The sequence below is a fragment of the Oncorhynchus tshawytscha genome, linkage group LG34 (genome assembly GCF_018296145.1).
Source record: "Oncorhynchus tshawytscha isolate Ot180627B linkage group LG34, Otsh_v2.0, whole genome shotgun sequence".
In the NCBI taxonomy this organism is placed as follows: Eukaryota; Metazoa; Chordata; class Actinopteri; order Salmoniformes; family Salmonidae; genus Oncorhynchus; species Oncorhynchus tshawytscha.
This window is the reverse complement of record NC_056462.1, coordinates 11237456-11254547: the sequence shown is the minus strand read 5'-3', so window position 1 is coordinate 11254547 and position 17092 is coordinate 11237456. Positions and strand designations below refer to the sequence as shown.

The 17092-nt window shown below is 44.9% G+C and overlaps 1 protein-coding gene across 1 annotated transcript in view; it reads left to right on the top strand.

Annotated features, from left to right (window-relative positions):
- LOC112231645 (teneurin-3-like) overlaps nucleotides 1-17092 on the top strand; it is a 408088-nt gene that overhangs the window by 225648 nt on the left and 165348 nt on the right. The window contains 1 exon segment of the mRNA XM_042311766.1: nucleotides 8530-8754. Within this exon segment, the coding sequence (XP_042167700.1) occupies nucleotides 8530-8754 (225 nt within the window).

Here is a 17092-nt window from a genome sequence, read left to right as displayed (position 1 = left end):
GATGGAGATGGAGAGAGGGCGGTCTGAGCAGTGAGACAGATGGAGGGAGAGAGGCGGTCTGAGCAGTGAGACAGATGGAGGGAGAGAGGGCGGTCTGAGCAGTGAGACAGATGGAGGGAGAGAGGGCGGTCTGAGCAGTGAGACAGATGGAGGAGTGGGGAGATGGAGGGCGGTCTGAGCAGTGAGACAGATGGAGGGAGAGAGGGCGGTCTGAGCAGTGAGACAGATGGAGGGAGGAGCAGTGAGACAGCGGTCTGAGCTGTGAGACAGATGGAGGGAGCAGTGAGACAGATGGAGAGAGGGCAGTGAGACAGATGGAGAGAGGGCGGTCTGAGCAGTGAGACAGATGGAGAGAGGGCGGTCTGAGCAGTGAGACAGATGGAGGGAGAGAGAGCGGTCTGAGCAGTGAGACAGATGGAGGGAGAGAGAGCGGTCTGAGCAGTGAGACAGACGGAGGGAGAGAGAGCGGTCTGAGCAGTGAGACAGACGGAGGGAGAGAGAGCGGTCTGAGCTGTGAGACAGATGGAGGGAGAGATGGAGAGACAGCTGGTGTACAGCTCCTCCAGCTCGGTAAAGGCTTCTCCTCTCCCACTCCCTCACTATAATAGTGATTTGAATAGTTAAACCCTCAACACCCTTAATGTTTGCAACTTGTTCAGAACAGATTAACAGTGAGCGCGCACACTCACACACACGTACACGGATAAAACCCCTCATTCACACACACTCTCTAACACACAGACAAAAGGCCTCATTCACACACACACCCACACACACCTCTTCAGATTGTGCAGCTTGCCAGGGAGTAGGCCATATATAGGGTTAGCCAGGAGCTTAATGTTCTGGGTAGTTTGTTGGGAAAGGTACTGCCTTGTCTTGTCAGTAGAGTTCTACTGTAGAGTTCAGCAGATGGAACACCCCTTGGTACTGCTTTAGAGAGAATCTACTGTGGAAAGAGTATTCCTCCATGGGGCCTTTTGTGTGTGTGTGTGTGTGTGTGTGTGTGTGTGTGTGTGTGTGTGTGTGTGTGTGTGTGTGTGTGTGTGTGTGTGTGTGTGTGTGTGTGTGTGTGTGTGTGTTGTGTGTGTGTTTCTCTGCAGTGCGGACAGGGACCCACACAGCTGGCTCAGTCACAGCTCTTTTCCTTTCTTCCCCCTCTCCTCCCCTTCTCTCATTCCTTTTTTAAAAAGTTTGTTTGTTTGCAGCGCTGGGGAGGGGAGAAAGAGAGGGAGAGAGAAGGCTAGAGGAACAGAGAGTATAATGTATTCTGTGTGACATTTGCATGTATTTTTTTCCTCCTCTACTCATTTATTTATTTAACCTTTATTTAACTAGGCAGAGGGCTACTTCTGAAGTGTGGTTGGTATGAGGGCCACAGAGCAGTGGTTGGTTTGAGGGCCACAGAGCAGTGGTTGGTATGAGGGCCACAGAGCAGCGGTTGGTATGAGGGCCACAGAGCAGTGTTTGGTATGAGGGCCACAGACTAGTGGTTGGTATGAGGGCCACAGACTAGTGGTTGGTATGAGGGCCACAGACTAGTGGTTGGTATGAGGGCCACAGACTAGTGGTTGGTATGAGGGCCACAGACTAGTGGTTGGTTTGAGGGCCACAGAGCAGTGGTTGGTGTGAGGGCCACAGACTAGTGGTTGGTATGAGGGCCACAGACTAGTGGTTGGTATGAGGGCCACAGACTAGTGGTTGGTATGAGGGCCACAGACTAGTGGTTGGTATGAGGGCCACAGAGCAGTGGTTGGTGTGAGGGCCACAGACTAGTGGTTGCCACAGTAGTGGTTGGTATGAGGGCCACAGACTAGTGGTTGGTTTGAGGGCCACAGACAGTGGTTGGTTTGAGGGCCACAGAGCAGTGGTTGGTGTGAGGGCCACAGACTAGTGGTTGGTATGAGGGCCACAGACTAGTGGTTGGTATGAGGGCCATAGATCATTGTCTACTCCCTAAACACCACTCTTACTGATTTGTCTCTCACTTAAGTCTGATTCTCACTAAAGTCTGAGACTGATTTGTCTCGCACTAAAGTGATACAACACACACACACACACACATATGTACACACACACATACATACATACACACACACACACAAACACACACGTATGTACACACACAGTCACATCTATCAGCCACCCGTGTGTTGATTAGCTAGTTTAGCATCTAGATGTAAGCTCTCTCTTTACTTCTGTTTTTCTCTTCACACACACACACACACACACACACACACACACACACACACACACACACACACACACACACACACACACACACACACACACACACACAGCCTTCTCCTTGGGTCCCTCCACACTTATTAATTGCCTCCACTTTTCTTCATTGACCCATGCTGGCAGACACATAGACACACACTGGGTGTCTGTCTCAGCCGAGAGAGAGGCCATGAGGAGCCACAGGGTGCGGATCATACCCATCATGCACCTGTGAACCTTCCCAGCATGCCCGCATAGAGCCAGGCACCAAGACTGTCAGGAAGAAACACTCCACTGAAGCCTGTAGACACACACAGACAATACACACAGAGCACACACATACACTGCAGGGACGGTGATTCACTCTTGTTATGCAATATACATCTCTGTCAGTCTATTACAACCTTTAACATCTCTGTCAGTCTATACCAACCTTTACATCTCTGTCAGTCTATTACAACCTTTAACATCTCTGTCAGTCTATTACAACCTTTAACATCTCTGTCAGTCTATTACAACCTTTACATCTCTGTCAGTCTATTACAACCTTTAACATCTCTGTCAGTCTATTACAACCTTTAACATCTCTGTCAGTCTATTACAACCTTTAACATCTCTGTCAGTCTATTACAACCTTTACATCTCTGTCAGTCTATTACAACCTTTAACATCTCTGAACCTTTAACATCTCTATCAGTCTATTACAACCTTTAACATCTCTGTCAGTCTATTACAACCTTTAACATCTCTGTCAGTCTATACCAACCTTTAACATCTCTGTCAGTCTATTACAACCTTTAACATCTCTGTCCTTTAACATCTCTGTCAGTCTATTACAACCTTTAACATCTCTGAACCTTTAACATCTCTATCAGTCTATTACAACCTTTAACATCTCTGTCAGTCTATTACAACCTTTAACATCTCTGTCAGTCTATACCAACCTTTAACATCTCTGTCAGTCTATACCAACCTTTAACATCTCTATCAGTCTATTACAACCTTTAACATCTCTGTCAGTCTATTACAACCTTTAAAATCTCTGTCAGTCTATACCAACCTTTACATCTCTGTCAGTCTATTACAACCTTTAACATCTCTGAACCTTTAACATCTCTATCAGTCTATTACAACCTTTAACATCTCTGTCAGTCTATTACAACCTTTAACATCTCTGTCAGTCTATTACAACCTTTAACATCTCTGTCAGTCTATTACAACCTTTAACATCTCTGTCAGTCTATTACAACCTTTAACATCTCTGTCAGTCTATTACAACCTTTAACATCTCTGTCAAACTATACCAACCATTAACATCTATGTCAGTCTATTACAACCTTTAACATCTCTATCAGCCTATTACAACCTTTAACATCTCTATCAGCCTATTACAACCTTTAACATCTCTGTCAGTCTATTACAACCTTTAACATCTCTGTCAGTCTATTACAACCTTTACATCTCTGTCAGTCTATTACAACCTTTAACATCTCTGAACCTTTAACATCTCTATCAGTCTATTACAACCTTTAACATCTCTGTCAGTCTATTACAACCTTTAACATCTCTGTCAGTCTATTACAACCTTTACATCTCTGTCAGTCTATTACAACCTTTAACATCTCTGAACCTTTAACATCTCTATCAGTCTATTACAACCTTTAACATCTCTGTCAGTCTATTACAACCTTTAACATCTCTGTCAGTCTATTACAACCTTTACATCTCTGTCAGTCTATTACAACCTTTAACATCTCTGTCAGTCTATTACAACCTTTACATCTCTGTCAGTCTATTACAACCTTTAACATCTCTGAACCTTTAACATCTCTATCAGTCTATTACAACCTTTAACATCTCTGTCAGTCTATTACAACCTTTAACATCTCTGTCTATCTTTAACATCTCTGTCAGTCTATACCAACCTTTAACATCTCTATCAGTCTATTACAACCTTTAACATCTCTGTCAGTCTATTACAACCTTTAACATCTCTGTCAGTCTATACCAAGCTTTAACATCTCTATACCAACCTTTAACATCTCTGTCAGTCTATACCAAGCTTTAACATCTCTGTCAGTCTATACCAACCTTTAACATCTCTATCAGTCTATTAACCTTTAACATCTCTGTCAGTCTATTACAACCTTTAACATCTCTGTCAGTCTATTACAACCTTTAACATCTCTGTCAGTCTATTACAACCTTTAACATCTCTGTCAGTCTATTACAACCTTTAACATCTCTGTCAAACTATACCAACCATTAACATCTATGTCAGTCTATTACAACCTTTAACATCTCTATCAGCCTATTACAACCTTTAACATCTCTATCAGCCTATTAAAACCTTTAACATCTCTGTCAGTCTCTCTCTATCATACTATATCTTTCTGCTGGGTGTCTGTTTGTCAATCGTATCCATCCTCCGTCTATATGCTGTCTATCTATTCTACCCCACCTCCCTCCCTCCCTCCCTCCCTCCCTCCCTCCCTCCCTCCCTCCCTCCCTCCCTCCCTCCCTCCCTCCCTCCCTCCCTCCCTCCCTCCCTCCCTCCCTCCCTCTGCGGCCTTGTCTTTACTTTCCTCTTAATTAAGAGTGATTGTTCAAGAGCATCAAGAGAGACATTGACCACAGGCGATACACACACACACTCACACGCGTAGATTCCTCTCACAATCAACTGTCCTCATTATTAAAGTGGTTGGGGCTTTGTGTGTAATATGGGAGAAGAGGGGACATATCACCTAAGGCAAGGTACCAGCTACAGTTTTTAATGCCTGCTTTTGTAAATAAAAAAGAAGAAATGTCACACACACTCACATGCCAACCCCTCACACACATGTAGGTCCCAGTGGTGCAGGGGCAGGTTAATATGTCCCTATTTTATTAAAAGGCTGATACAGGGCTGAGGAGTATAGAACAGAGATATAACTGATACAGGGCTGAGGAGTATAGAACAGAGATATAACTGATACAGGGCTGAGGAGTATAGAACAGAGATATAACTGATACAGGGCTGAGGAGTATAGAACAGAGATATAACTGATACAGGGCTGAGGAGTATAGAACAGAGATATAACTGATACAGGGCTGAGGAGTATAGAACAGAGATATAACTGATACAGGGCTGAGCAGTATAGAACAGAGATATAACTGATACAGGGCTGAGGAGTATAGAACAGAGATATAACTGATACAGGGCTGAGGAGTATAGGACAGAGATATAACTGATACAGGGCTGAGGAGTATAGAACAGAGATATAACTGATACAGGGCTGAGGAGTATAGGACAGAGATATAACTGATACAGGGCTGAGGAGTATAGAACAGAGATATAACTGATACAGGGCTGAGGAGTATAGAACAGAGATATAACTGATACAGGGCTGAGGAGTATAGAACAGAGATATAACTGATACAGGGCTGAGGAGTATAGAACAGAGATATAACTGATACAGGGCTGAGGAGTATAGAACAGAGATATAACTGATACAGGGCTGAGGAGTATAGAACAGAGATATAACTGATACAGGGCTGAGCAGTATAGAACAGAGATATAACTGATACAGGGCTGAGGAGTATAGAACAGAGATATAACTGATACAGGGCTGAGGAGTATAGAACAGAGGATATAACTGATACAGGGCTGAGCAGTATAGAACAGAGATATAACTGATACAGGGCTGAGCAGTATAGAACAGAGATATAACTGATACAGGGCTGAGCAGTAGAACAGAGATATAACTGATACAGGGCTGAGCAGTATAGAACAGAGATATAACTGATACAGGGCTGAGGAGTATAGAATGTTAGACAGTAGCCCTCCGTCAATCAATCACATTAATTTATAAGTCCTATAAGTCCCTGTTAACATCAGCAGTTGTCACTAAGTGCTTATACAGAAACCCAGTCTAACATCCCAGGTGGCACCTCACCAATAAAGAAATGAAAACATCAGATGAATTAAAAGGAGCACACTTGTTTTTTCCCCATCCTGTCCTTTCCCCCTCTGACTGTAGGAGATGTGTGTGGAGAGAGGAGGGCAGGATGGGAACAGGAGCAAGAGAAAATAATTACATGACTTCAGGGACACTTAACACAGTATGGACTACACAGTGAGAACTCTCTGGAGTTAAAGTAGGGCATCGCAGGAGTGTGTGCGTGCGTGCGTGCGTGCGTGCGTGCGTGCGTGCGTGCGGAGGGAACTTGAACAAAGCACGCTGACAGGACACACACACACACACTGTTAAAGAATGAACCTATTTGATATTTTCTGACTTTCTGCCATAGATGCACTGTGTTTATATCTCCCTGTTTGTGTTTATCCAGCTGCTATAAGATAGATGGATGGAAGGTGTAATTGCTGTAAAAAGACAGAAAGATATGAGATATGTATTGCTCTGGGTTCAGTGAATGGGGACCACTAAAGCCTTGATGGAACCATCTGTCACAACTAAGTGAGCTGTTATGTATTTACTGCCACAGCCTACACACACACACACACACACACACACACACACACACACACAGACACTTCCTCATCATCGCCTGTTATCCTGCCTGATGGTTATGTAGCCTGTTATGTCTCGATGACTATGAGAATACAGCTAACGTGGATATGGCCTGGCGCTGCCATCAAGTAGACAGCCGTGAAAGTCCTACTGTACGTACGAGGCGACTATCTCGCTTTTTCAATCTTGTAAGTTGAAAAAGCCGACCGGCAAGCGGCCCGGTGGTGTAGATTTGAAACCCGGTAATACATTTCCATGTGAGACGGTTGTATAATGTAGTATGTCTTCATCATTCTGGTGTAGTTGTCTGGAGCAGCCGTAAGATAAAGCCCAGAAGGCCGTCAGCGTTTTGATTAAAGGATCCCGTCTCCGTCTTTCTGGCGACTCAGTCATTTCTTCAGACGCCTGCCTCTCCCTCCTCCCGGGAAAATCGGAAATTGTCCTCCCCATTGCAGACGGTCTCCCCACAACAATCGCTGCAGGAAATTGTCCTCCCCATTTCAGATGGTCTCCCCACAACAATCGCTGCGGGAAATTGGGCTTTAGGGCCGAGTTACAGAAGAGGGGGTATGCTCTTTCCGGTGTAATCTGCTAATAACAGCCTTAGAGACGTGACCGTGGTCCTGATCTAAAGTAGTGCACTATAAATGACACTAGAATCCCATTTGGGGCGCACTCCAGGATTATTGTTGTCTCTGCAGTGTTGTTGTCTCTGCAGTGTTGTTGTCTCTGCAGTGTTGTTGTCTCTGCAGTGTTGTTGTCTCTACAGTGTTGTTGTCTCTGCAGTGTTGTTGTCTCTGCAGTGTTGTTGTCTCTGCAGTGTTGTTGTCTCTGCAGTGTTGTTGTCTCTGCAGTGTTGTTGTCTCTACAGTGTTGTTGTCTCTGCAGTGTTGTTGTCTCTGCAGTGTTGTTGTCTCTGCAGTGTTGTTGTCTCTGCAGTGTTGTTGTCTCTACAGTGTTGTTGTCTCTGCAGTGTTGTTGTCTCTGCAGTGTTGTTGTCTCTGCAGTGTTGTTGTCTCTGCAGTGTTGTTGTCTCTACAGTGTTGTTGTCTCTGCAGTGTTGTTGTCTCTGCAGTGTTGTTGTCTCTGCAGTGTTGTTGTCTCTACAGTGTTGTTGTCTCTGCAGTGTTGTTGTCTCTGCAGTGTTGTTGTCGTCTCTACAGTGTTGTTGTCTCTGCAGTGTTGTTGTCTCTGCAGTGTTGTTGTCTCTGCATTGTGCAGCCATTGCTACTCTGTATCTGTGATGAAGTCATTGTGTGTGGAGAGTCAGAGAAAAAGAACATGCTATCATTACCTTTCAAACCAAGATGGTGTGTGTGTGTGTGTGTGTGTGTGTGTGTGTGTGTGTGTGTGTGTGTGTGTGTGTGTGTGTGTGTGTGTGTGTGTGTGTGTGTGTGTGTGTGTGTGTGTGTGTGTGTGTGTGAGACGCACTTAACACATTCTTGGAAACCAGTTGGCGTTGTATGAATGTGTCAGTGTATTTCTGCATGTGTGTGGTGTCTAGGAAGAGGGTGATTGTGGTCAGTTGGAAATGTGTGATAACCATGACTAGCTAGTTGGTTGAAATGGCCACGGTCTCCAAGTTATGTATGTCAGAGGAACATGCACAATCTAGTGAATACAGACACAATAATGCCAAGGTTATTGACTGACAGACCAAGTGTCAGAGTGTCCCATTATCACTTTCTATGTCAGTATGATTTCTACTAGCAACATCTGTATGTTCTGTTGCCATAGTTTCATTTTGTGTTGTTTGTTTGTTTTTGTTTATGGGTGGTTTAATTCTTTTCTTTAGGTTCTCCCATGCCATCCTCTCTACCCAGCCCATCAGTTACTGACCATTCACACTCGCAACCACCATCACCCAATCTCCATGACAACCAGAGCTCGTTGCTAAGTAGCGCCAGCGCCCATCCGGCGGTCCATGAGTCGGACGAGGACGAGGAAGAGTACACAGCCACGCTGTACTTACCTGTAACGCAGGTCACAGCTCACAGCCACCACGGCCTCGACTGTAATGGTAAGGCTCAACGTCCCTACGATGTTCTCACAACCTTTTCTCCCTTTGCTGCACAACATTCCCACAACCTTCTCTCTTTTTAGTATATAATGTTCTCAAAATGTCCTGTACTGGTAAGGCACAAGGTCCCTACGATGTTCTCACAACGTTCTCTATCTGCGCTCTATACCATTCTCACAATGTTCCCTCTCTTTACTGCACAACATTCCCACAACGTTCCCTCTCTTTACTGCACAACGTTCCCACAACATTCCTTCTCTTTACTGCACAGCGTTCCCTCTCTTTACTGCACAACGTTCCCTCTCTTCACTGCACAATGTTCCCTCTACTGCACAACGTTCCCACAACATTCCTTCTCTTTACTGCACAGCGTTCCCTCTCTTTACTGCACAACATTCCCACAACGTTCCCTCTCTTTACTGCACAACGTTCCCACAACATTCCTTCTCTTTACTGCACAGCGTTCCCTCTCTTTACTGCACAACGTTCCCACAACATTCCTTCTCTTTACTGCACAGCGTTCCCTCTCTTTACTGCACAACATTCCCACAACGTTCCCTCTCTTTACTGCACAACGTTCCCACAACATTCCTTCTCTTTACTGCACAGCGTTCCCTCTCTTCACTGCACAATGTTCCCTCTCTTTACTGCACAACGTTCATTCTCTTTACTGCACAACGTTCCCTCTCTTTAATGCACAATGTTCCCTCTCTTTACTGCACAACGTTCCTTCTCTTTACTGCACAACATTCCTTCTCTTTACTGCACAATGTTCCCTCTCTTTACTGCACAATGTTCCTTCTCTTTACTGCACAACGTTCCCTCTCTTTACTGCACAACATTCCTTCTCTTTACTGCACAATGTTCCCTCTCTTTACTGCACAATGTTCCCTCTCTTTACTGCACAGCGTTCCTTCTCTTTACTGCACAACGTTCCCTCTCTTTACTGCACAACGTTCCCTCTCTTTACTGCACAACGTTCCGTCTTTACTGCACAACATTCCCATAACGTTCCCTCTCTTTACTGCACAACATTCCCTCTCTTTACTGCACAACGTTCCCTCTCTTTACTGCACAACATTCCCATAACGTTCCTTCTCTTTACTGCACAACGTTCCCTCTCTTTACAGCACAAAGTTCCCTCTCTTTACTGCACAAAGTTCCCTCTCTTTACTGCACAATGTTCCTTCTCTTTACTGCACAACGTTCCCTCTCTTTACTGCACAACGTTCCCTCTCTTTACTGCACAATGTTCCCTCTCTTTACTGCACAACGTTCCCTCTCTTTACTGCACAATGTTCCCTCTCTTTACTGCACAACGTTCCCTCTCTTTACTGCACAACGTTCCCTCTCTTTACTGCACAACGTTCCCTCTCTTTACTGCACAACGTTCCCTCTCTTTACTGCACAAAGTTCCCTATCTTTACTGCACAGCGTTCCCTCTCTTTACTGCACAACGTTCCCTCTTTACTGCACAACATTCCCATAACGTTCCCTCTCTTTACTGCACAACGTTCCCTCTCTTTACTGTATAATGTTCTCACAACATCTTGTAATAGTGAGGCACAGCATTGTTGCAACGTTCTCTCTATCTACTATCACAACATTTACTATCTTTACTGACAACAGAATGTTTCATTATTCACAATGTGTGCTAATGAAAATTCCCAGATCTTCCAGCTTTTTCTATTAGTCTGATTGATAGCCAGACAGACTCTTATAGAGAAGTTTAATACACTGCTCAAAAAAATAAAGGGAACACTTAAACAACACAATGTAACTCCAAGTCAATCACACTTCTGTGAAATCAAACTGTCCACTTAGGAAGCAACACTGATTGACAATAAATGTTACATGCTGTTGTGCAAATGGAATAGACAACAGGTGGAAATTATAGGCAATTAGCAAGACACCCACAATAAAGGAGTGTTTCTGCAGGTGGTGACCACAGACCACTTCTCAGTTCCTATGCTTCCTGGCTGATGTTTTGGTCACTTTAGAATGCTGGCGGTGCTTTCACTCTAGTGGTAGCATGAGACTGAGTCTACAACCCACATGCGAGCTGTGGCAAGAAGGTTTGCTGTGTCTGTCAGCGTAGTGTCCAGAGCATGGAGGCACTACCAGGAGACAGGCCAGTACATCAGGAGACGTGGAGGAGGCCGTAGGAGGGCAACAACCCAGCAGCAGGACCGCTACCTCCACATTTGTGCAAGGAGGAGCAGGAGGAGCACTGCCAGAGCCCTGCAAAATGACCTCCAGCAGGCCACACATGTGCATGTGTCTGCTCAAATGGTCAGAAACAGACTCCATGAGGGTGGTATGAGGGCCCGACGTCCACAGGTGGGGGTTGTGCTTACAACCCAACACCGTGCAGGACGTTTGGCATTTGCCAGAGAACACCAAGATTGGCAAATTCGCCACTGGCGCCCTGTGCTCTTCACAGATTAAAGCAGGTTCACACTGAGCACATGTGACAGACGTGACAGAGTCTGGAGACGCCGTGGAGAACGTTCTGCTGCCTGCAACATCCTCCAGCATGACCGGTTTGGCGGTGGGTCAGTCATGGTGTGGGATGGCATTTCTTTGGGGGGCCACACAGCCCTCTATGTGCTCGCCAGAGGTAGCCTGACTGCCATTAGGTACCGAGATGAGATCCTCAGACCCCTTGTGAGACCATATGCTGGTGCGGTTGGCCCTGGGTTCCTCCTAATGCAAGACAATGCTAGACCTCATGTGGCTGGAGTGTGTCAGCAGTTCCTGCAAGAGGAAGGCATTGATGCTATGGACTGGCCCGCCCGTTCCCCAGACCTGAATCCAATTGAGCACATCTGGGACATCATGTCTTGCTCCATCCACCAACGCCACGTGGCACCACAGACTGTCCAGGAGTTGGCGGATGCTTTAGTCCAGGTCTGGGAGGAGATCCCTCAGGAGACCATCTGCCACCTCATCAGGAGCATGCCCAGGCATTGTAGGGAGGTCATACAGGCACGTGGAGGCCACTCACCCTACTGAGCCTCATTTTGACTTGTTTTAAGGACATTACATCAAAGTTGGATCAGCCTGTAGTGTGGTTTTCCACTTTAATTTTGAGTGTGACTCCAAATCCAGACCTCCATGGGTTGATAAATTTGATTTCCATTGATAATTTTTGTGTGATTTTGTTGTCAGCACATTCAACTATGTAAAGAAAAAAGTATTTAAAAATAATATTTCATTCATTCAGATCTAGGATGTGTTATTTTAGTGTTCCCTTCATTTTTTTGAGCAGTGTATATTTCGTTTTCCCATTCAAGCTAGTCTATATGTCCTCTCTCCCTGTCATGCGGTTGAAACCTCTGTCTGAACTGTGTGTCTGTTGTTTTAGCATTTCTGTCTGTTATGACCATTGTTTGACATGTGGTGTAGATTTAGTCTGGTAATGGCTGACCCAATGTAGTTGGGGTTAAAGTTGAAATGTAGGTTTAAGTGCATCTCAAGTACACAGAGAGGACTAGTTTCTCCTAATGTGACGTTAGAGCCATTCAGAGCAGAGGTCAGTGGCCAGACTGTGAATAGGAGACGGGAGACTCTGTTAATCTGCCTGTTTGCTGTGACTGTATCTCGTTGTCATAGAGACAGGACGAGACCATGACAAGGCACTTCTCACCCCCAACATGGCCCAGTTTCGGCCTGCCTCTCTTGCTCCCGCTGTCTGAGAGAAAGACTCACACACATGCACACACAGACACACACGAACAAGCACAGACACTCAAAGACAGACAGACACTCATCCACCCTCACTCCCAGTACCCCTGCCTCCAGTCATTCAGTGCTGTTTGGCCTTCACATCCCAAAATGAATCAGGGCTTCTCTGTGTTCCCAGTCTGACTGCATTAGTGTCAGGGAGACGGAAGGAAGGAGAGGAGAGGTCCTAACCTGTAGTGGCTGTCACTACCAGACATCTGCGCTGTGAATCTAGAGGAGACTGGACAGAGAATAGAGAGAGACGCTGGGTTTTTGAGGAGTGCTCAAGTAAAGCTGTTTATACACATATGAATGTACTTAATTAAACAGTTAGAAAACAGTCTTGTTTATAAGCCATTTATAGGCAGAACTTCAAATATCTTTGAACATATTTATCTGTAGAAGAGTACATTTTGTCATGTTTATCTGTAGAAGAGTCCATTTTGTCATGTTCATCTGTTGAAGAGTCCATTTTGTCATGTTTATCTGTAGAAGAGTCCATTTTGTCATGTTTATCTGTTGAAGAGTCCATTTTGGCATGTTTATCTCTTGAAGAGTCCATTTTGTCATGTTTATCTGTAGAAGAGTCCATTTTGTCATGTTTATCTGTAGAAGAGTACATTTTGTCATGTTCATCTGTAGAAGAGTCCATTTTGTCATGTTTATCTGTGGAAGAGTCCATTTTGTCATGTTTATCTGTAGAAGAGTCCATTTTGTCATGTTTATCTGTAGAAGAGTACATTTTGTCATGTTCATCTGTAGAAGAGTCCATTTTGTCATGTTCATCTGTAGAAGAGTCCATTTTGTCATGTTCATCTGTAGAAGAGTACATTTTGTCATGTTCATCTGTAGAAGAGTCCATTTTGTCATGTTTATCTGTAGAAGAGTACATTTTGTCATGTTCATCTGTAGAAGAGTCCATTTTGTCATGTTCATCTGTAGAAGAGTCCATTTTGTCATGTTTATCTGTAGAAGAGTACATTTTGTCATGTTTATCTGTAGAAGAGTCCATTTTGTCATGTTTATCTGTAGAAGAGTCCATTTTGTCATGTTTATCTGTGGAAGAGTCCATTTTGTCATGTTTATCTCTTGAAGAGTCCATTTTGGCATGTTTATCTGTGGAAGAGTCCATTTTGTCATGTTTATCTGTTGAAGAGTCCATTTTGGCATGTTTATCTGTGGAAGAGTCCATTTTGTCATGTTTATCTGTGGAAGAGTCCATTTTGGCATGTTTATCTGTTGAAGAGTCCATTTTGTCATGTTTATCTGTTGAAGAGTCCATTTTGGCATGTTTATCTGTGGAAGAGTCCATTTTGGCATGTTTATCTGTGGAAGAGTCCATTTTGGCATGTTTATCTGTGGAAGAGTCCATTTTATCATGTTCATCTGTAGAAGAGTCCATTTTATCATGTTCATCTGTAGAAGAGTCCATTTTGTCATGTTTATCTGTGGAAGAGTCCATTTTATCATGTTTATCTGTTGAAGAGTCCATTTTGGCATGTTTATCTGTGGAAGAGTCCATTTTGGCATGTTTATCTGTGGAAGAGTCCATTTTATCATGTTCATCTGTAGAAGAGTCCATTTTATCATGTTCATCTGTAGAAGAGTCCATTTTGGCATGTTTATCTGTGGAAGAGTCCATTTTGTCATGTTTATCTGTGGAAGAGTCCATTTTGTCATGTTTATCTGATCTAGTCATGTTCTCATACGTCTTTACTTAACGTTTTGTCTTTGATGGTTCAATTTATTGACTTAAGCTATGATGTTAATTAGGAAGCTCCCTCTCATCATAATCCCCAACAGACAGCTATCCAACACACACACACACACACACACACACACACACACACACACACACACACACACACACACACACACACACACAAAGCTAACCACACCGTCCACCATCCCCTCTAAATTTATCCTATGTTTATTACCGACAGAGGAAACTTCATTTCCACACTATATACACAGCCATATCCACGGCCATCATGACTGTTAAAATCTAATCAGAGCCAGTCGAACATAAGGAAGTGAGATCTTCTATGATCCACGTCCCCTCAGAGCTTCTCCTCTCCCCTCTCGGACCTTTCATATAGAGTGGTTCAACCATCTGATAGTCATCTGGACCTACAGCAGAGTAGCAGAGCAGTCTAGACCCCAAAACACACACACACACACACACAATACTTCCAACCCCAGACGCCCAAGCCTTCAGAAGACAACCAGAGACGCCATCCCCGTTCCCCATTGACAGCTAGAGACTGACTGAAAGGCTGAAAGTAAAGCTTCATGAGGGAAAAAAAGACTTTGTCGCCACTTTACGTTTTTTAAGTAGGCAATTTTCGTAGGCGCGCGCCTCAATCGATGTCTAAACGGAAGACGTTTTAACGAGACACCATACCTGGGGGGAGAAAGACGCCGTGAGGACTTTTAGCTCTGGGAGCGATCGTCGACAGGGATAATGAGAGAGAAAGAGAGAGTGGGGAAGAGAAAGATGGAGACAGAGAGAGATTAAGAGAGAGAGGAAGAGAGTTGGTTCCAGTGTCTTCATGTCAATCTTCCATAACCATCTCCTCTTCTCAGTGACTGGGATCACTTAGTAAAGCAAACAGGCTTGCCGGCGCCCAGGTCCAGTCCACTCTGCTCCTCCTTTGAGACCTGGCCTGAAACTGGATGAGCGGAGAGAGGGAGGAAGGGAATGAGAGGGGGAGAGGAAATTATAGAGAGAGATAGGGTCAGCTTGGAAGACTACAGTCTCCAGCCACCTATACTAAATACTTGGTGGGCCAGAAAAGGAGAGATGAAGGGTTTGTAGTGAGAGAAATGGTCAGTCTACAGTCTCAGGCCTCTCACACAGAGAGAAAGGGTCAGTCTACAGTCTCAGGCCTCTCACACAGAGAGAAAGGGTCAGTCTACAGTCTCAGGCCTCTCACACAGAGAGAAAGGGTTGGTCTACAGTCTCAGGCCTCTCACACAGAGAGAAAGGGTTGGTCTACAGTCTCAGGCCTCTCACACAGAGAGAAAGGGTCAGTCTACAGTCTCAGGCCTCTCACACAGAGAGAAAGGGTCAGTCTACAGTCTCAGGCCTCTCATACTGAGAGAAAGGGCAGTCTACAGTCTCAGGCCTCTCACACAGAGAGAAAGGGTTGGTCTACAGTCTCAGGCCTCTCACACAGAGAGAAAGGGTCAGTCTACAGTCTCAGGCCTCTCATACTGAGAGAAAGGGTCAGTCTACAGTCTCAGGCCTCTCATACTGAGAGAAAGGGTCAGTCTACAGTCTCAGGCCTCTCATACAGAGAGAAAGGGTCAGTCTACAGTCTCAGGCCTCTCATACTGAGAGAAAGGGTCAGTCTACAGTCTCAGGCCTCTCACACAGAGAGAAAGGGTCAGTCTACAGTCTCAGGCCTCTCATACTGAGAGAAAGGGTCAGTCTACAGTCTCAGGCCTCTCACACAGAGAGAAAGGGTCAGTCTACAGTCTCAGGCCTCTCATACAGAGAGAAATGGTCAGTCTACAGTCTCAGTCCTCTTATACATTGACTGAAAAAACTAGGCCAAGCTATCTTTTGCACTAAAAAATGTGCTCCTTTCACTGTAAGTGCTCGAAGAATAGATGCTATTTGAGAAACTATTGAGACAAAGCCATTGACAGATGGGCTTGAATAGAAGCACAGGCAGGACAATCAGAGAGAATGGACAGAATGCTGGAGACTCAGAGCCAGCAAAGGGTGAAGAACTACTACGAAAACAGAAAAACAGAGAGCTCTCTGCACAGAAGTACTCAGTGTGAATGAATAGAGAGAAAGGGAGCGAGAGACCGAGAGAGAGGGAAGGAGGGATTTGAGAGAGGGTCAGCGTGAAGACTCCAGTCTTCCTTACTGAAGAGAAAGGGAGAAAGAATGGATGAAACAGGGAGGAGGCTTGTGGGGGACTGGAGAGGAGGGCTGTTTGTGCTAATGGGCAGCCGGAAGGTCACAGTGGGTGACCCATTTACACAGGCCCCAGGTCTCTCCCTCTCCTTCACACCACTAGCCTCAGTCTTATACAGCACCACAACAACCCTCAAGTGTTCTCGTCTGTGAAGCTGAAGAGGAGAGAATAACTACTTTTCTGGTGCTTTTCCATCTAGACTTACCCTCACACCAGGTTTTTATGTCATCATCATTACTCATTGTGTATTTATTATTACTTGTATTATTACGTGTTTACTTTTCTATTATTTCTCTATTTTATTTCTCTCTGCATTGTTGGGAAGGGCCTGTAAGTGAGCATTTCACTGTTAGTCTACACCTGTTGTTTACGAAGCATGTGATTATTCTTTTGTCTGGGTTTGCCCTCCTCTGACATGGACCTTATTCAATGACGCGCTAAAGGACTCAGTGGAGGTCACCAGTCCACGCTAACGCCTCCTGCAACAGACCGGTACAGGCCCTGACCTTCCCTTCCTCTCTAGCTCTCTCTCCCTCTCTCTCTCTCTCTCTCTCTCTCTCTCTAGCTCTCTCTCTCTCTCTCTCTCTCTCTCTCTCTCTCTAGCTCTCTCTCTCTCTCTCTAGCTCTCTCTCTCTCTCTCTCTCTCTAGCTCTCTCTCTCGCTCTCTCTCTCTAGCTCTC